General features: G+C 51.9%; 1 protein-coding gene across 13 annotated transcripts in view; it reads left to right on the forward strand.

The window, feature by feature from the left end:
- The window catches only part of Celf4 (CUGBP Elav-like family member 4), a 290930-nt gene that overhangs the window by 259066 nt on the left and 11316 nt on the right, over nucleotides 1-20548 (forward strand). For 3 of the 13 annotated variants that reach the window (XM_027935558.3, XM_027935569.3, XM_034635863.2), the window contains exons 4-11: nucleotides 5062-5190; nucleotides 5487-5566; nucleotides 5933-6076; nucleotides 7217-7364; nucleotides 9042-9191; nucleotides 13355-13420; nucleotides 14760-14843; nucleotides 20028-20111. In XM_027935558.3, coding sequence (XP_027791359.2) covers nucleotides 5062-5190; nucleotides 5487-5566; nucleotides 5933-6076; nucleotides 7217-7364; nucleotides 9042-9191; nucleotides 13355-13420; nucleotides 14760-14843; nucleotides 20028-20111 — 885 coding nt within the window. The remainder of the gene's footprint in view (nucleotides 1-5061; nucleotides 5191-5486; nucleotides 5567-5932; nucleotides 6077-7216; nucleotides 7365-9041; nucleotides 9192-13354; nucleotides 13421-14759; nucleotides 14844-20027; nucleotides 20112-20548) is intronic. The other 10 variants (XM_027935571.3, XM_027935554.3, XM_027935564.3 and 7 more) reach the window with 7 other exon arrangements.

A 20548-nucleotide genomic window follows, 5' to 3' on the forward strand; every position in this document is an offset into this window, starting at 1 on the left:
GCAGAGACTCTAGGACCCATGGTCTAAAGACTTTAGATTCTCCAGGAATCTCAGAACCATGCATAACCTCCCAACCTATTTAAAGAGAAAATCCAGAAGGGCCCTCAAGACTTATCTCAGGTCCTCTGTTCAGGCAATTCCCAGGCACAGAGTAAGTACTCAATAAATATTTGCTGAAGGAGTGGCCAGAGGAGAAATCCAGTAAATGTTAGGTGCTCTGGCCCAGCCTCTCCTGGAAAGACTGCCATCCGATACTTTTATCCACTTTGTAGGGGTAGGATATGGGGCACAGAGCCCAGCTGCCCTCCCCTTGGTTGCAGGCAGGGTTGGGACTGGCTCCCATTTTCTGTTTTCCAGTCCTTCTTGGGAACCACACTCCCTGTCCCCAGAGTCCCAGGTGCTCCCACATACCTGCAGACATAAGTACTCCATTTTAAAAGAGCAGGAGTCAGCAGCAAGGGCCATGCCACTGAAGACCAAGAGGCTGGGATTGATTGAGGTTCAGCTGAGGGCACTCCTGTGCACCCAGGTGCTGCCTCTCCGGAAAAGCACAAGACCTTGGTGTTATCCAGGGTTCTGCCAGCTCTACCACTTTGTGGCCTCATTCCTCCTTAGATAGGCACACTGGTTCTGGGGGCTGCAATGTGGCATCCCAGCTAGCCGTTGTCTTGTTAGAGGACCTATTGATTATGGAGGTACTGGCTCCCCTCTGGATGTCAGCTCCAGTGAGTATCTCCACCTTTTGTTCAATTCTATAGAAGCAGTGCTTAGAGAAACTTCTGGTACAGAGACAGTGTTTGTCAGGCAGTTGCTGAATGACTACAGGAACATGCTCCCTTTGCTCTACCCCATGCCCAGGAGGAGTCCATATAAAGACCCCAGGGTGGGAGGTACAGAGATGTCTGCACTTCCTCCAGGCCTCTGGCATGTCCTGTGTAGCCTGACAGTCAATGTTTGCCTGTGCTGGGTACTGGCCTTGGCCCTGGGAGTTGGAAGGTGGCACAACATGGTGTCCTGACCTGAGCTGGCCTGTGTTGAGTGGAGGATGACAGACTCCCAATGCTGGCCTCTGATCGCTCACCATATCCTGGAACCCCCCAGGGGTCTCAGTGATCTCTCAGTCAGGGGCATCTTCAGCCCACCTGCACACTGGCTTTGAGGACTTTCCTCACCGTATCTCCTTTGGCCAGTTCCAGCAATGTCTACCTGAATAACTTTTCAGAGGAGCAGCAGCCCTCTTACACCCTGATCATGGGAGACAGTGACTTAGGGCACCCAGGAGAGGGAGCCCACCAGAGCCTCCCCATCACCCAAGGTCCCCAGCTTAGAGAGCTGGGTGTGGCCAGGGTCTGCTCAGCCTACATTGGGAGTTAGGATCTGTGTCCACATTGGAGGAAGGTGAGCACTCATCAGGAAGCTCAGGCAGTCTCTGAGACTCTTGCTAAGTTGGTATCAGATCCAAGACACCAGCTGAATGGTACTACTCGTCATCTAACAGAGCTTGGGACATTGCCTAGGGAACCAGAAAGAAGGTGGGCAGGGAGAGTAGATTACAGGGTGATAATCTCTCTTCACTGGTCACCCACAGCCCAAGTCTGGTCCATCCTATTATCTCAGGTGCCCTCTCTACCCTAAGTGTGGATCCTCTCTGCAGAGGAGGACCTGTCTACTCTGTCTACTCACAGCAGGGGTGATCTTCCTGGCCAAAATAGGGCAGGGAAAACCAAGGGGGCACAGTATCCCATTTCCTTTTTCTTCTATCTAGAGAAACCCAACTAGTCCCCACTATTACTGCTTTCCAGGCCATTACCCCTGCAGCATCTCCCAGAATCCTAGCTATGTGAGGAGAATATATTTGTCCCCATTTCACAGATCTAGAAAACTGAGGCAAGGAGCAATTAGTTACATAGTCAGGTGTGAATCCCTGAGCCTGCCCAGAAGGAGATCTGCTGGGAACTCAGAATCCTTCCAGCCAAAGACAAGCCTTAGGACCACAGTAACAAAAAACCCAACTAGAAACAGAGAATACAAACTCAACACATTCAAGGATCCTAAAACAAACATTTGAGTGAGGTGGGGTTAATTCGAGAATACCTGGAAGAAGTGGGTCTGAGGTGTCTTCTTGCAACCCTTCAGAAAGGCAGACTAGCTGCACTTTCCCTGAGGAAATTGGGATGGGCAGGAGAGGGGAAGCCTGGCCTCCTACACGTTTAGAAAGGTCTCCAGAGGGACACAGGCTTGCAATGAAGAAATGTGCAGGCAAAGGACTTCAGGGGAGGGGAAGAGAAATTAGCAAAAAAAAAAAAAAAAAAACCACTGGCAAAAGGAAAGAGGCTGGATAGAAGACACGTGTGGATGAATTTTAATGCAATCAGAAAGCTGTCATAATGATAATAAAGGAATACATTCAGACGTCAGGAGAGGGAAGGCAAGGAGCTGTGTCCCAGCATTTAAATCAGGCTGGGGGAGGAGGTGCTTCTCTTTCCTTCCTTTTTCTTTCCAATAGAGGAAGTGGAATTTCTAAACTGGAGGGCCAGGGATTTGCAAGGGGCGGGGTTTCACTTCAAAGTTTCTCTGGAAATTCCATTTAATGGGAGCCAAGGGCTGGGGGAAGGAGGAGACTGGGCTTTGCCTCAGAGAAGTTTCAATTGCTCTACAAGAGGAGGAAAAGCTCCCCTTTCATTCAAGTGAAACATTGCTACTGCTGTGTGCTGCCCTGAGTCTAACCTTAGGGCCCCACCTTGGTCTCTGTTTCTTTCTCTTCTTTCTGCCCACCTCTCTTCTCCTTGCTTTTTGTTTCAAATTCCTTTTCCTCTGTCTCCTGCCATCTCGGCTCTCCCTCTCCACTTCTAATTTCATCTCTTTCTATTCCTCTTCACTTCCTCCCATTCACTCTCTCCCTCTGTTTTTTCCCCTTGGTTTGGAGTTGATGAGCTGGGAACCCCACAGGACTGGAGATGAGGTGAAATATGCCCAAAGTCCTGCCATGACCCAGAGTCAGATAGAGCAGCCCAGGCTGAGGCAGGTATAGGGCTGGGTTCTGGCACCAGAACTTCTGCCTCAGCCCAACTATGTGAAGGGCCAGGCTGATGTTGTTCCCAGTCCCAGAGCTGGTAACAGAAACTGCCAATGGGTCCTGCAGGTTAAGGAAGGAACAGGGATCCAGCACCACCTCATCATTGAGAACACAGTCAGTGCCAGTGCATCTGGGCTAAGGGGTACCCACAGGGTAAGAGCTCTCTGCAGAGGACCTGGGGTTGCTTGCTTGGCTTTGCTCTAGACCAGGGAACAGTCCCTTAGTTCTATCTGAACTCTCTGGGCAGTGAGGACTCTCTGGAGGGAGATGGGGGGGACACGAATCAACCACCTTGGGAACAGAGGGACATCAGGGTCTGAGTGCCCTTGTGTTCAGAGGAAATCACAAACACATTACTATTTGCAGTTTTGGGGGTCAGCATTTCTGCAGCTTTCACTGTGTCAATCATTTACCAGTCCATAAACATCTAGTGAGTGCCTGCTGAGAGCTGCCACCACTGGGACCTCGTTCCAGTCACTATGGCTGCATTCTAATTTAGCCCAAAACCAAGTGGTGTAAACCAACTGTTTATTATGCTCACAGATTCTGAGGGTCAGGAATTCACAGGGCTCAGAAGTCTTGCCTCTACTCCAGAATGTTTGAGTCTCAGGTGGAAGACTCACAGGTCAGGAGCTGGAATTATCTAAGGACTCATTCACTCACAGGTCTGGTGGCTGACATTGGCCTTCAGCTGAGTGCACTGGGTGCATCAGTGGAGTCCGTGTGGGCTCACTGGAGGGCTTCACATCATGGTGGTTGGTCTCCACAGAGCAAATATCCCCCAAAGAGAGAGCCAGCCAAGAGCTGCTCCCTTTTATAACATAGTCTAGGAAGTTATAAGTCAGGGGCACCACTTCTGCCACTCTTCTTTTGTTACAACAGTCCTAAGAAGAGTGGAAAGAACAAAGGATGTGCTGGGTGCAGGAATCCTTTTGCATTCATTTACAAGCTGCTGCAGATCCATGCAGCCCAGTGGGATTCCCCATCACCTTGAGCACATAACTGACTGGGGTCCACAAACAAATTGACACTCATCACAGCATGGGTGCTGCTGAAGCACCTACAGAAACAGGCTCCTGGGAAGTGCCCCAGGCTGAATTTTACAGGATGAACATTTAGGAAGGTCCAGACCAAGCACTGGACATCAAGATGGAGGTAAAAGCAAGGGAGACAGAAAGGAAGTGCACACCTAGGAAGGGCATAGGGCATGCTTCATCCATTCTGTTTCTTGATGATACTGAGCACCTCTTCTGTCGCAGCAGAAAGGCTGGACCTTCTTCCCTCTGGAGCATACCTGGGATGGGCCAGGCAGGGCCCCACAAAATTCAACTACACAGGCAAAGCAGTAGATAATTTTTCTTTTGAAATTCTGGCTATAGGGATGGGGGACTGAGAATAAGAGAGAGGAGGCACGAGGGGCATGGTGAGAAGGCGATATTTTAAACTGAGACCTAGAAGAGAAGAATCCAGCCTTATGAAGACTGCTCGCCAGGCAGAGGGAACAGCATGAGCAAAGTGGCCACTGTAAAAAATTCTGGCACCTGGGGAAGACAATGTGTGTTAAAAGGAGGGGGAGAAAGGAACAGGGAGCCCAGACTACCCTTCTGCCCTAGGCGAGGGCCAGACCAGGGGCTTTGCTCCTCAAGCGTGCTGCCTGCCTTCTAGGCAGGAGGAGGCCGAGTTGCTGCCACCCAGCTCCCTCCTTCCTCTCCTGCTCCCATCGCTATGCCCTACTCTCCCATCCTGCTCCTCTGCGGCCACACTCTGGCTGCTCAACTCCTCCCTCTCGAAACCCGCTCTAGCTATGGGGGGGTCCTCTCCCTGCTCTCTCCCCGTTTCCGGCTGTGAACCCCCAGGCCCTTTTCCCGCAATCCTCCCTCCCCCCGCCCCTTATCCTCCACCTCCCGCCGTGCCCTCCTCCCTCCCACCCCCGGGACCGTTCCGCGCCACCCGGCCCCGGTAAGCATCTCCTAATTTTGTTCTAGAAGATAGAAAACTCTTCGTGGGCATGCTCAATAAGCAGCAGTCAGAGGACGACGTACGCCGCCTTTTCGAGGCCTTCGGGAACATAGAGGAATGCACCATCCTGCGCGGGCCAGACGGCAACAGCAAGGGTGCGTGGGCGGGGCGTGCAGCCACGTGGGGAGGGAGTCTGGGAGCGAGGCTTGCAAGACTCGGAGCTGTCCAAGTCCGGACCGGGAGGGCAGGGTTTGGGGTGCTTTCAAGCCTTTGGGCCCGTCTTTCCGTTCTGTGTGCTCTGTCTCTTGGTCTCTCTCTCTTTCTCCCCCCCCACCTCATTCTGCTTTCATCTAGGTTGCGCCCTCTCTCTTGGGCCCTTCCTTTGCCCTGCCTCGGGGTTCCAGTTCTCCTTGGCCCCTGGCTCGGCTCAACCTGTCTTCTGTCCCCGCAGGGTGCGCCTTTGTGAAGTACTCCTCCCACGCCGAGGCACAAGCCGCCATCAATGCTCTGCATGGCAGCCAGACCATGCCAGTGAGTGTGGCCCTTGGGGCGGGGGCTGGGCCAGCTGGAAACCTAGACATCTGCCCCGCAGGACCCCGCCAGAGGGCCAGTGCTCATAGTCTCCCTATGAGACAGGAGAGCATTTCCCTTACACTGTTTCTCAGACAAGGACACTGAGGCCCAGAGATGTGTTAAGGAATAGCCCTGTGTGTGGTGACCCAGATAGAAAATGCCACTGTCAGGTTGACAGCTGAGACCTATACTCCTGGGCACCAAGCTGTTGCCCCCACCCGGTTAAAGCGCATGACAGAGAAAGCAGGAGGCCCAGGCCAGGGGTGCTGACAGCTGGGGACCAGCCATGGGGCCGGTGGGTCTCACATTCCACCCTGGCTGCAGGGAGCCTCGTCCAGTCTGGTGGTCAAGTTCGCAGACACTGACAAGGAGCGCACGATGCGGCGGATGCAGCAGATGGCTGGCCAGATGGGCATGTTCAACCCCATGGCCATCCCCTTCGGGGCCTACGGTGCCTACGCTCAGGCAGTAAGTGGGGGCACAGATGGGCGAAGGTTCTGGAGCTTCCTCCCAGAGCTCCAGAGAGGAGGGACACATAACCAAAAATGTTACTCTGCCCTGGGGAGTGAGTGGAGCCAGGCATAAACCCAGGAAGGATAACCTCACAAAGGATTAAGAGAAGGCTGGTCCAGTTGTGGGTGGTTGCCAGGAAGAGGTGGTTTGTTGTCTTTGTGTTTAGGAGAGGAACTAGAGAGAAGGCTTTCCGCTGGGCAGCAAGATGGAATACCCCAAATGCCCCTCCCACTTAGCCAAAGCAGTGCAGAATCCTAGGAAGCACTGATGGGGAGGAGGGAAGATGCCAGTGTTTGTTCCTCATCCCTGACTTGCCCCCATGCATGGAAGGATATTATCAGTCTCTGGTCATTCGCGGCAAGGGTCCTGTGAAGTGACACCTGTACTTCCCCTGTGACACCTCAGGCCCCCCTTCTCCCAGGCCTCTGGCCCACCAACTTCTTTCTTCCACAGTAGAGCCTTCTCTGACAGGATCTCCCCAGCTGCCTCCAGACTTGTAACCACAGTCCCCACACAATGGCACTGAAGTCAGCTAGTGTTCTGGTTCTAAACATACCAGCTCACCTCATTTCCTCAGGAGTGTCCAGCTGTGGCCACTTCCAACAGCCTCTCCTGCTCCCCACTCACCTTTTGACAACATTGAGGGTGTCTGGGGTCTATTCATGATTCTCCTGTAGCTTCTGCCCAACAGACTCTGGGTTAAGACCATTTGGGGCAGAAATCTATGCCATTAACTCTACAGAGGCTTATCCAACTCTCTGGCACTTTGGATGTCACATACTCACGAATGAGAGGCCTTACCCATGAAGCCAGTCCCCTTCCCTTACCCTCCACAACAACTTCAGAATCTCAAAGACCTTACTATTACTTTTGAATGCAGTCATCTCCCACGAAGTCATCTCCCTAGTAGTAGCCAATGAGGACTAGGGCAGGAATGGGGGAGGCATTAGGGCTCCCTGGATGTGGTGACCAGGAGACGTCTCAGCTCCCTGGGGCTCAGGGCCTGGGAAGTTGGTCCACAGGAGCTGAGCCCCCTGGTGGGGAGGGATACCCCTCTGGAAGCGTGTGATATTTTTTCCACTCCCTCTGCCCCAGCTGATGCAGCAGCAAGCGGCTCTCATGGCATCAGTCGCACAGGGTGGCTACCTGAACCCCATGGCTGCCTTCGCTGCCGCCCAGATGCAGCAGATGGCGGCCCTCAACATGAATGGCCTGGCGGCCGCACCTATGACCCCAACCTCAGGTGAGCCCACAGGTATCGACATAGGACCTGGCCCAATGAAAAAGCACCTGGGTCTAGGCTAGGGCCTAATTTCAGCTACTAGTGAATCATCCTGGGGCAAGAGCACATGGTGCCTAGGCCCAAGCTGGCCTTGTTGCCTGGCACTTTGTCTCAACAATATTCTGATCAGTGAGGATGCAAGAGAAGATGGGATATGGGTCCATGAAGTCCAAGGTAGGAATTTCAGGGTGAGAATATCTCTGATCTTGTTTATCCGTGAATTGTTAGGAATTAATTCATCTTGACCTCTACTAACAATCAATATCTGCACAGAAATTGATATGCCCTTCAAGGTCTGAAGGAGAAGAGCCCTGCCTGTTCTGTGTCCCTAGCCCAGACATAGGAAGAGCCATTTTTCATTTTACTTTAAGCCAACCTAGAGTTACTGGTCTTTTCCAAAACAACTACATAACCAGCAAGAGAGAACCTTTATCAAAGGATGATGGGGGTTGGAAAAAACCCAACTCACAAAGCATGTTTTTGATTGGCGCTTGGCTATTGTCCAGTTCAGTGATTCTCAACAGTGCAGTTTTGCCCCAACCCCCAGGACATCTTGGCACTATCCAGAGACATTTTTGTTTGTCACAGCTGAGAGAGGGGAATGCTACCATAATCTGGCAGTAGAGGCTGGAGATATTGTTACACATCCTACAATGCACAGCTCAACTCTCCCACAATAAGGAAATTCCAGGCCAAATGACTGTAGTGTTAAACTTGAGAAGCCCTAGTCTAGTCCAATAACTAGCTCAACACCACAAGCTCTCATTTACTGAGCTGACTCTCTATGTTCAGATAATAGTACTGATCTCTCTGACATCTGGGAACTGTTCCTTTCTCAGCTGAAAACAAGGAAAGACTGTGCTATCTCTGGGCTCAACTTGAACACTTCCCCCTTAGCTTTGGTCCCCAACCTCAGGGATACTCATGAATTTAGGCAGTGGGCCATCCTCATGTCCTCATCCAAGGGAAACCCTGATTTTACATGAAGAGGAAGGATCTTTCCAACTTCAGGGTCCTCAGTGCAATCACCATAGCATTCATATCTTGGGTTCCATCTGGAATAGGGAGGACACTTGGTATTGCTATCTGATCCTGACTTTCTTCTCCTCACCATGACCACCACAGTTGCTTCAACTGCAGGAACATTTGTGTCTACTCTGTAGGAGATAGGGCTGAGGCTGGACTCTGCAGTGACCTCTTTCAGAGCCTCAATGTAAGGAACCAGAATTAAGACCTTCATCTGAGCAGCAAAACTTCTTGGGGAGACAGATCAGCTCCTCACGGGACAAACAAGGACCAGCCAATCCTGACTTAGCTAGAGTTAGCAAAAGCCTCTGAAAAAGAATGAAGGATAAACAAGTATGATTAAAGCCAAGGGCAATGAGAATAGCCTGTGTGGTAAGAGAAGCCTACCCATCTATTGGGTAGATAGGACTTGAACTCTTTGTTGAAGGATGGATAAAATTGGGATGTGTGAAGTCATTTCATGCAGAAAGATAAGCCAAGGCATGGTTCACAGTTAAGACTGAGCTGGTGTAAGAGGTCCAAGTCTATCCTCAGGCTCCATGGGTTGGCCTTCCTCACCTTTGTTCTGTTTGCCTCCCTTCTTTCCCAACCCCTTTGCATCCCTGGAACCAGGTGGCAGCACCCCTCCGGGCATCACTGCACCAGCCGTGCCTAGCATCCCGTCCCCCATTGGGGTGAATGGTTTCACTGGCCTCCCCCCACAGGCCAACGGGCAACCTGCCGCGGAAGCTGTGTTTGCCAATGGCATCCACCCCTACCCAGGTGAGCACATCTGGCAGTCTCCCTTCCTCAGGAAGCATACTCACCATTCTGTCCTTGCTGTTACAACTAGGAGCATGTGGCTCCTGCTCTCTGTCCATTCCTTGGTAGATCCCAAAATGTGATCAAGGAGATCCAGCTTCCTGCCCTGCTTCTGAAAATGTGCAGTTGGAGAGAAGAGACTAAAATCCCACCCTTGGAGATGTGGCTGTCTGATCATGACAGTCCCATTCCAGTGACTCCCTTAGGGAAGAAAAGACACTGGGTGCACTTGTATAGCCAGGCCAAGAGTAACTGCAAATTAACAGAATGTGAATTTGCGATAAAACAATTAAGGGAATAGAAGCTAAAAGAATAATCAGATTTAACGTTTAGTAGGAAAAGACTCATTGGGGAAGGAAATGGAGACATACTGGTTGGCATACATACTAACTAGTACCCACCAGTCAGTCGGGTCTCTTGACGCACAAAAAACAGCACCTCAGACAGCGACTTAGAACTTTGGACAGTTCCCAAACCTGCAATTCAGAGTGTGGCACACAAGAAAATCCTGAAGGCCTGTTCCTGATTACTTTTACTCCTTTCATACTCAGCACTTGTCACGCAGTGAGAGTGTGCAGTTGACCTAGAGCAGCTTGCCTCTCTTGTCTGGAGGGTGGACTAAAATCAGTGTGGGGAACTTCCAACTGGGGAAGCTGAGCCCTGAGCTCAGTCCAGCAGAGGATAATGTAATAAGATATGAAGACTGCTGTCCCCCTTTCCTAGAGGGCAGAGGGAGAAGTTTCAGAGTGCAAATGCATATTAGCAAGTGTCTGGTCTGTGCTGAGTGAAAGGAAGGCCCCAGGGGAGGGCAAGACATAGTCTATCCCCTTGGAGGTTGAAGTCCAGGTGAGAACATAAAATCCATCTACAGATCCAAGAGACTGTAAGGCAGAAAGAAGTTGAATCAAGAGTGAATATTCTCAGGTTGAAAACACTGAAGGACTCAAATGATGGGAGAATCCTATAAGCTGAAGAAGCCCCAGGGGCCTCCTTGAGGAGGAGGCTCAGGGCAACTTTAACAGGTGGGCAGACATTGGAAAGATGAGGATGATCAAGGTGCACACTCTGGTGGGGCCTTTCCTGGAGACCCAGAGGCAGGAGGGGACCTGCCTAGTAGGGGCAGAAATGGTGAGGAGGTTGACCTAATAGGACTGAGGAGTTCAGTCTCACCATCCCTGCCCCTACTAGGCAGCCCCCTCCTGCCACTGGGTCTTGTTCCCCAATCTGGGTGCCCATCAGAATCTAGGGATTTGATAGAATTACAGAAGCTCAGAGGTTCTGATTTCACTGTCTGAAGTGTGGCTCAAACATCTATAGTGTATAAAAGTTCCACCAGCAGCAGAGTGCAAAGCCACTGTGCTGTAGGGACATAGAGGAGGAGAATTTTGTGTCTCTGAACTTGGAGTTGTCCTTAACCCCATTCCAGTGCTTGTAGTACAGGCACCTCCAATTCCTCAGAAAAATGGCCAAAGGGTTCTAGAAAGTGATGTGGTAGGGCCCAGAGTATTGGAGTGGTATTTGAAGATGAAGGCTCCGGCTGATAGGGGAGGCAAAGAGGGACTTGGCAAGCTGGAGGTGGAAGTGACTCCACTAATATCAGGCTCATGGGCTGGGAGATGCCACCCTCAGCACATCTGGACTCTCCATTCCTCCTTCCCTCCAAGCCCATCTGGATCTCTGGATTCAGGGAAGCCATTTCCTTCCCCACCCCCACCAGCATCTGTGAGCCATTTCCCTCATGGAACTTGGAAATGTTTCTTTCCCCCATTTGTAACAATCTGGCACCTCCCATAAACAATTCCCTGCCAGAGCAAGAGGAGGGATGGAAGGAAGGAAAGGAGAAAAGTAGTACATTAAAAAATTAATTTACCATCTTTAAATGCGGAGTTTGGAGCCACTGTAATGAACGAGATCCTTCAAAATGTTCACTCTTTGGCAGTTACTAATGAGGTCATTAGGCAGAGAAGTAGAAAAGGGTTTCATGAATGTTTTCTTCGCTTCCTAGCCCCAGGTAGTTTCTCTATCCTTCCCTCTTTTTCATGGAGAAGTTGTTGGAAACACACAGTGTGGCCTTTAATGAAAGGGTGGCTCTCACAAACATAAAAAACTGTTTTTTCTCCAGTAGTTCTATTTTCCTGGGCACTCACTGTGTTTCTGGCACTCTGACAGGGGCTGCCATGAAGTTGTGCTGGTTATATTTTGCACAAGGGCACCAAACTATGTGCCCTGATGTAGGGGTAGCCTTTCTAATCTGCATCAAGGCACTGCATGGGTGAGAAGCTGGGAAGACCAAGAGGACAAGCAAGATGTGGCTGTCCCTCTAGAGAGCTCAGATTCTGGCAGAGGAGACAGGTAGAGGGAGCAGGAGGCAGGAGGAGATCACTCTGCCATCATATTGCAGCTGGGGGCTCTTGCTCCAGTCTCCATGGAGGAAATATAGGAACAGGGTTTCAGACTGGGATAGCCCCAGGCAGGAAAAAGCCTGTATCATAGCCTTTCTTTTGTTCTTCAGTATTGATTAGAGCCCCAGTGGGCCAGCTCCTCTGCTACTCCTAGGGGGTATTAAGCCTGTCATCCAACTGACTCTAGCGGCCTCTGCCTCAGCCTGGGCTCCCCTGAGGTCTAGATGCTATTTCCTAATAGTGATTAACTGAAAAACTCAGGAAAAGAGCTCAAAAGGAGAGTTGGGAATTCTATCCATTCTACAGGCCTCAAAAACTGCATAGCCAGATAGCTTGGCTGGCCAGAGTTGACAGGCAGATGTGCCCTGGTGGTTCTCTTCCTCCCATCCTGTGTTACCCAGTTTGCCCAGACATATGGGGCTGGGTCTTCCATGTGAGTGGGCATCTGTCCTATCCACCTTTCTGGGCCTCCAAGGCCAGCCCAGTCCCATGTCAGTCATCACCGACCTTGGTCACTAAGGGTTGTGCCCACCGCTAATGCATGCTTCACGCTTTTGCCCACAGTTCCTCAAGAGACAGCAAAGGCCACAAGATGAACCAAGCCTTTCCCTATTCAAGCTTCTCTGAATGTATTGCCAAAGTTTCAGTTCAAGGGTACTAGAATTACAGGGCAGAAGATAGGGGAAGGCCTTTGGTTTTCTAGCTCTTTGGTGTCTGTGGGCAGCACTCTACTCCCAGCCCATAGAGCGGAACTCAACTATGTGGCCAGTCCCTGCTGCAAGAGTCTCCAGCAAGACCAGGAGTAGAAGATCTCCATGCATAGTGAAAATTCCTTAAGAATGAGGGAGGGGGTGCTGGGGTTGTGGCTCAGCAGTAGAGCACTCGCCTAGCACTTGTGAGGCCCTGGGTTCCGTCCTCAGAATCACATAAAAATAAATAAATAAAATAAAGTTATTGTGTCCAACTACAACTAAAAAATAAATATTATAAAAATAATGGGAAACGTAAATTAAAAATGAATGTTTTCTAAAGAGAATGGTATGAGAAAACAGGTCTGGGTGCTATAGTCAGGAAAAAGCCTGTCTCAAGGTTAGTGAAGCTGAGAGGAATTTTCATGCAACTCAACGCAATTTGTAAACATAAAAATATATGAGGCATATGTAATAAACTAAATTTTAAAAGAAAGAATGAGGGAGGGGTCCCTCTGAGCTGGAGTGGGTGGTCCAGGAGGACAGAGTGGCAGGGTGAGGCCCCCCAGTGGCCTTTCTTTCACCCAGATGACATCTACCAGGCTTTTCTTCATTTACTGTCCCTGGCTTCTGCTGAGGATCAGTGAGGATGAACCCCTTCTGACAGATTCCAGCCCTACAGCCCTGGTGGGAGCTCATGTGTTTCCCTACCAAGACCCTGGTGATCAAGCCCTCCTCTGGCCTCTCTTCCCCAATCCTCATATTCCTCTGCATGAGCCCCTATCTCAGCCACACCTAATCCAGCTGTAACATGCCTCCCCCAACTATGGAGGGCAATGTAGTAGGAGCCCTGGGCTTGGTAGGGAGACCTCCAACAGGGCCCAGCACTCAGCGCGCCTGTCCCAGACACTGCCCTAGTAAGCATGTAGTGACTAGAAGGGGCAATGCAACTATTATGTTGTCCCTGGAATGGTGGGGGCAGGGGCCAGTTTGGGTGCGCACCACTGACTTCTGCCCGTTGGCTTCCCAGCAGCACAGAGCCCCACCGCCGCGGACCCCCTGCAGCAGGCCTACGCGGGAGTGCAGCAGTATGCAGGTCGTTAGTATCCACGCGTCCCCTCGGCTCTTTTCCTGGCTGCATTCATCCTTCCACGCCCGTGGCACCAATGCCCTCTTCCCACCCCAGACCTGGGCCCTGCATGGGGGTGGGGAGAGTGGGTGGTAGGGTCCTCAGGGGAAGGAGGGAGGGCTATACTGGCTCCACACCCCCACCCTCTCTGGGCTGACTCCCTCTCTCAGGCCTCCTAGCATTCGGTGCAGTTTTCCTGGCATGGCAGGGTGGACTGGTAATGGTGGTTGGGCAGAACCCCAGATGAGATGAATTTAGTTACTTGTCTTTGAGGCCCAATTTCTCTTCCCTGTGGTACTGCCAGGGTACTGCAGAGCCCCTCCGAACCCCTCTCCTCAAAGAGATTGCTCCCCTGGGCCTCTGGACTCACCTTTGCCCAGGAGCACCAAGCTGCACAGCAGCAGTGGGGGCCAGGCCAGACTTGGGGTGCTGCCTAGCATAGTCCACAATCACTGGCTCAGGAAGCAGAGATGCCTGGGTTGGAGAGAAGGAGGGACTCTGGAAAGGAAGCAGCTTCCACCAGCCAGGCAAGTAAGTCAGTTTGCTGGGAGAAAATGGAGCCTGAGATAGTGTGTGTTTGGTGAGAAGAGACAGCTTGAGGCCAGCAGATGGCCTGGGGCCAATGAGCCAAATCAAGCGGTCAGCCAACCATTCATCCCCACCCAGCCTGTGCCCTGTTGTCCGATCTGGTCAGGTTACCTCATTGCTGGCTTTGAAGAGCCAGTGCTGTCTCCCCTGAGGGTAAGTGGGCTCCCTGATGAGATGAGAACTGAAGGAAAGCTGGTCTTCCTCCTCTAGAGACCAAAGAAAGCTCTCTCACTGGTCCTGGAGCCCTCCCTAGCTCCTATGTCAGACCTTGCCCCTGAGGGAACCAGGCCAGGCAGAGGGATATGTTGGACTTTACTGTCCTACCTCTGCTTTTTTTGAACTGGGGCCTACCTCTGGCAGGTTCCCTAGAGGCCAGGTCCACACATCTGGCAACTCCCCACCTCCCACACAAGTGCCCTCTGAGAGGGAGTGAAGGCAGATCAGCTATGGCTATCCATTATTGCAGATTAGACTTGCCTGACCCCCCAAGTGCACCCCACCCCCACCCCCACATATGCACACACTTCTCCAGTCCTCATCCTGTGCTTCTTTGCTGGTACCAAAGACTGAAGGCTGCTTCCTCTGAAGCAACTGAGATAACACATACCAGCTGGCCGGCTAGCCTTTACTGCCTGACACTGAAATCTCTCTCTTTCCCACCTCTCACCCTGTCTCTTTGCCTCCTGTTGTCTTCTCTCGCCTCTTCTCTTTGGCCCTCCAGCAGCCGCCTACCCTGCTGCCTATGGTCAGATAAGCCAGGCTTTTCCTCAGCCACCGCCAATGATTCCCCAGCAACAGAGAGAAGGTGAGTCTCATCCCCTCCTGCCCCTCTTCCCAAAGAGACTGTTCACCTGTATCTCTGGTCTCACCTGGGCCTCTGGCCATGGCCTTGGTTGGAAAGGCAATCTGGTCTGTGTGTGTGAGGAGGTGGGTGAGGGAAGGCAGCAGGGTTATGGGATGTGGCACTCTCCTATCCGGGCATGGAGGCGCACGTCTTGTGGTCAGCTCTGCAAACCAGAGTGGCGGTCGGGCCCAGCACAGGAGACTGGACAGAATGCACCAAGGGCTGGTGGGTCATGCACGCGACACCTTTCCCACTCCCCTCTATCACTTGCCACTGGGATGACACAACTCACACACTGATATCTTGGTTTTTTAAAGAAAAAAAAAAATCCTGAGAATGGTTGCTCCTTCCCTAGCAAGCCCTGAACAACCTAGCCTCTGTATTTTTCAGTGGCAGCCTGGCCCCTGCCCCAGGAAGCACCCAGCTTTACTGAGAACATAGGGGCCTGTCCTTGGGGTCTTCATCTGAGGTCCCACTGCTTGTTCCCAGGGAACTGACAGCATAGCTAGGAGCTGAGACTGTGTGGCAGCTTTGGCAGCACCAACCCTGAGAGCTGTGGGTGTTGAGAAAGAATCAAGGTGGTCAGGAAAATGAGGAAAGTGATGCTCTGTAGGAAGTGGAGTCCAAGAATCCCCTTCCCTGGTAAGCAGGATTTGGCCAGCAGAAAGGACAGGAAAGTGCTTGCTCATGGCTGGGGGTTTCACATTCTTGTTCATCCTGGAAAGGAGACCTTGTGCCCTGGGTGACCAGGAGAGGAAGGTGTGGCTCCCAGGTAGGACTTAATAGGCAGGATGAGGCAGGATGAGGCAATAGGCCTTACTCAGGCCTAGTAAGGACGGGGGTTCTTGAAAGCCACACCTAGAGACCCTGATGCAAACCCCGAAAGCAGGTAAGGTCCACTGGCTTGGGTGGCAGGGACTGAATGACAACACTCAGTGTGTTCCCATCCCAGTGCCTAGTGATCCCTGTAAGCAGAAAGATAGGAGACTAGGTTAATAAGCCCTTCCTTGGGGGCCTGCACACAGATAGCTGAACTTGAGGTGTAGGAACACTAATAAGGTCCTGTCTTCTCTCCCCCCATGGGAACTTCACTTGGCAGCAAGGCCACTGAGTTTGTCCCAGCAGCCCACATGGAGGTATTTCCCACTGCCCACCTCATAGCCCCTACAGCAAACTGCCTTGGAGCCATGGGATAGAGCTTACTCAGAAAGATCTGGGGCATCTGCTGGTCCAAATCCCTTTGGCGAGACCGGCCACTTGAAAGCCCTAGAGCTTGAACAATTAAGAGCCTGGGCTTTGAAGCAAACCCTCTGATTTCCAGCTCTGCCTCATATGACCTCAGACAAACCTTCTTATACCCTTAGCATCTTCATCAGAAATGAAGACAGTAAGGACCATTTCTTAGAGGGGTGTGAAAGTCAAACTTGCTCAGATCTGCCCTCTGAACTTCATGCAGCAATTATCTGCACATAGCCCTTCCTATACCAAGTTGTCACCCCTCCTTGCCTGAAAACTGTACAAGAGGAGTGCCATCCTAGCTCACAGGCTGACAGCTCCTGAGATCTGCATCATTAGACCTCTCTGTCCTAGGAGAGCTGAGCTATAGTTACCCAGAGGTACAGACTCAGTTGTCATGCCCTGGCGCAGCTAAGTGACACCTGGAGCCCCCTTCAGTGAAGTGGGGTAGGAATGGTCCATCAGCCTTGCCTTCTTGCGATGGCCCTGGCTCTGCTTTGCCTCTGCCGTCCCCTGTGCCTTCACCAAGCAGGGCAGAGCCACAGGGGCTGGCCCAGGCCTAGAGCAGAGAAGTATGTCCACAGGCCATGACACTTTTGTCACCATGCTGGCTTCTGGCTGTAGGCAGCTCCCGGTGTCACTCTAGCCTGTGGGCTCATAAATCTTTGAATCCTGTTTTACACGCACATATGTGTGCGCAGAACTTCAGGTCAGTACAACCCTCACCCAACACACATGAAGATTCTACTGCTGGCTTTTAATTTGGTCCCACATTCACATCCTGCCCTTCTCCCCACCTACCCCTCTGCATCTGCCTTTGAATTCATACTTTCTCCATCTCTGAGCAGCTTCAGACACACATGCTCCCTGCTCCCTAGACCAGGCCACGTGGGCTGCTTCTTACTTCAGCCCCTCTCATTGCTTTACCCCTTTCTCCCTGGTCATGGTGCACAGGCCAAGCTACCCCAGGAGAGTGGGGCTGGGGTGGGGTAGGACATAAACCCAGAAACCAACAGAGCCTCACTTATGCATAGGTGAAATGGTGACACTGGGTGTGGGTTTCTGGGAAGGCTGGAGGGAGGGAGAGGTCTTCAGCACAGAGAGGTAGGGAGGCAGGTATTCCAGGCAGGGGTCAGTAGGAGCAAAGGATGCTGCCAAGCAGGAGGTGAGCCTGGGGCCAGGAGATAGGCAGAAAGGTAGGCTGCAGTCTGACCAAAGCCAGATCCCATGGTATTGTATGAAGCCTGAACAAGAAAGAAGGCATATTCCTCCTGCTTCACCAATGGTTGTCCTCTTATATCATGGCCACCATTCCCTGTGGAACACCACTGAATATCAGAATATACTGGTTGTTGGGGAGGATCCTCCTACAGTTGCCTGAATCCCCGAAGGCCACCTGCTCCACAGACGGAACAAGGCTACCCTCGGTGGTGGCTGCAAGTGCAGTTCTGCCAGGAGTTGCAGGGTAGTTAGTAGTAGTCGCTTTCTGTCTCTGAAGTGCCATTTCACCATTTCTTTGGGTTGGACCAGATTATCTCTAAGGTCCTGCTAGTCCTGCCATATAGATACTCTCTAATCTTAATGAAAAAGCAGAAGGACTTAAGGGGGTGTAGTTTCACTTCTGGGGGTACTGAAGCTGCTGTCTGTCATCCTACCCAGGCTGGACCTAGAAGGCCATCCCTGGGTACTCAGCTATACACCATGCAGATGGGACTGAGCCTGTGGCCCTGACTCTGAAAGCTCCTTGTCTCTTTAAGAAGAAGAGAAGTAAACTCCTCATGAAACAGCTTGCAGAACTTAGAGTTGGAGCAAGGGCTCTGAGTCTGAGGAGTGTGTCAGCACGGGGTGGAGCCATCAGGGAAGCCCAGAAGAGTGAGAATGGGAATAGGAAGGGAGGACAGAGGGCACATGAACAGGAGGACAGGAGAAGGCACATGCCCCCACCTCTAGGGAGTGACCGGCCTGGTAGGAGAAAAAACTTCCCAGAAAGAGCCCCAACCCTTAGAGCATGGGGGATGGACTCAGGGGGCACCCAAAGGGAGAGGCCAGTGGTACTCTTGGGAAAAGAAGGTATGGGTGCTGGAAGAGGTGTTAGAACCTCAAGAATGGTTCCTGCCCCAAGGGAGCATCCATCTACCTGGGCACCATCAAGGGGTACATTCACATGGCATGCACTAGTGAGAACACAGCATGATGGGAGGGGGACAGAGAGGGGACAGGGAGAGGAGGGCCAGCAGAGCTCGGGGAGACAAGGGAACACATCTGCGCCTGGTTCTGAATGCGCCGTTCTCTGGCAGAGTGCCTGAGTGGGTGGGTGGGTAGAATGTGGGGACCAGGGACCAAAGAAGTCAGAGGCTCAGCTGGGTGGCTTCAGTGGGCAGGGTAGTCCTCTCTATAGGCTGTGGGCCTCCAGGGGGTGGAGGTAGATTGAGGAGGAAGGAGGGGAGTAGGAGGGGATAGGAGGGAAAGAAGGAAGAGAGAGAATCCAGGGTGAACTCTTTGCCCCCAAATTGGATTATCTGGCAGCCTCGCTGGTCCCAGAGAACCAGGACAGTTGGTTCTGGCCACAAAAACTGGTGCCTTACAGCCCTCACTTTTAAGCTCATGCTTAGGTTTCCACCAGGCTCGGATCAGAACCCCAGTTCTTACACAGCTCTCAGTGTAGCTGTCTCCTTTCCACCAGCCAGAGGTAGAAATCATCATCACTGCAATGATCACAAGTCACTTCAAAGGGTTAAATGCTATGTGACACAGGGTATTTAAGATGGCAGGAAACAGACCATGCATCTTGAAAAGATTTCTATTTCTGAGAGTTAAAATCAAGCATTTTGACTATTCAAAAAGAAATCTTTAACTATCTGGAAATTTCATGAATCTAAAGACCTCCAAGTGTTCAGGGCATCTGAGAAGTTAAGATTTTATGACAAGTAGAGAGAGAATACACATTGTGGAGGCCATGGCCTAGATTCATATCCTGTCCCCATTTCCCTCACTAGCTGTTTGTCCTTTGGCAGGTGACTTAACCTCTCTGGGCCTCAGTGTCCTCATCTATGAAGTAGTGATGACATTGTAGTTAAGTCACAAGGTTGCTCTAAGGATGAAGTGAATTAACATACATAGAAAGTGCTTAGAACAGCCTGGCACATGTTCATGCTGCACAAGTTGGCAGGACTGTTACTGTTGTGAGGAGATGAAGAAAGTTTCATGGAATGAGGCTCAAGGGTGTCCTGGCTAATTGTGGCACCTTGGTGTGCAGTTTTTCCTGTGTCACCTTCTAGAAGAAGCAGGGGAAATCTGGCTTTTTGCCTTCAAGACTAGGAGACAGTGTGATGTGTGGCATAGTGCAATTGTGCCTCCATGGCCAGATGGGAAGGAGTGGCTGCAGGTCAGGTGACTGAACCCAGGCCACCACCCATGGGCACTCCAGGCCAGTCTGTGCTAGGCCTGTGAAGATAAAGTGTCTCTCCAGCACAGGATGTTGCTGCCCAGGCCATTCCTTTCACCCTCCCCAGAGCAGGGGCTGAGCAGGAGGGAGCCCCCAAACCTCCCTGCCCCTCTTTCTCCACAGCTGACCAAGCTTTGGCATGCTCATCCCATTCTCTCATCGACTCCACCCACCCCAGCCCCAGAGATGCCAGGTCCATGTTACTGATCCATTTTGCAGAAAAGTCGACTGAGGCACAGAGAGGTTCAGAGACTTGCCCAAGGACAGAGTGGAAACCAGAGCTCAGACTTGGGGCTCAGCAACCCCATTCTTTGGGGACCCGTTGGATCTTGAATGAAACCCCCCCTCCTAACCTTGCCCCACCTCTCCCCGCTGCGCTGCCTAACTCGCTCACCTCTCCTCTGTCTCTCTCTTCCCCCACCCTGCCATCCCTCCTCCCCGCCCACCCCCTCCCCTCACCGCAGGGCCCGAGGGCTGTAACCTGTTCATCTACCATCTGCCCCAGGAGTTTGGGGACGCTGAGCTGATGCAGATGTTCCTCCCTTTCGGTAATGTCATCTCCTCGAAAGTGTTTGTGGATCGGGCGACTAACCAAAGTAAATGCTTTGGTGGGTAAAGATAACAAACCAATTAGCTTCACTAGGACAGGGCTGCTCGCACCAATTACAGGTGTCCAACTGCTCCTCACCTGCTCCTTCGCATCGCCCCCAGGTGCTCCTGGATCCAGCCTCCATCTCTCAGCCCTTTTCTGTCTTCCCCTGTTCTTTCTGCTTCTCGGCTTTCCTACCCACCTCTACCTGGCTCCCACCTCCCACATCCCAGCCCAAGAAATGGATTTCCTCTTCCAGCCAAAAGGCCCAAGGCCATCCCCTGAGAACAGGAGGGGCCACTTTGGGAAGGGCTGGGAGAGGCAGTGAGCAGAGCCCAGGACATCCATTCTCCCAGTGGCCCCTCCTCTCATGATCTGAGTGGCCATCCTGACCCC

This window comes from Marmota flaviventris, chromosome 16, assembly GCF_047511675.1.
Source record: "Marmota flaviventris isolate mMarFla1 chromosome 16, mMarFla1.hap1, whole genome shotgun sequence".
NCBI classification, from domain to species: domain Eukaryota; kingdom Metazoa; phylum Chordata; class Mammalia; order Rodentia; family Sciuridae; genus Marmota; species Marmota flaviventris.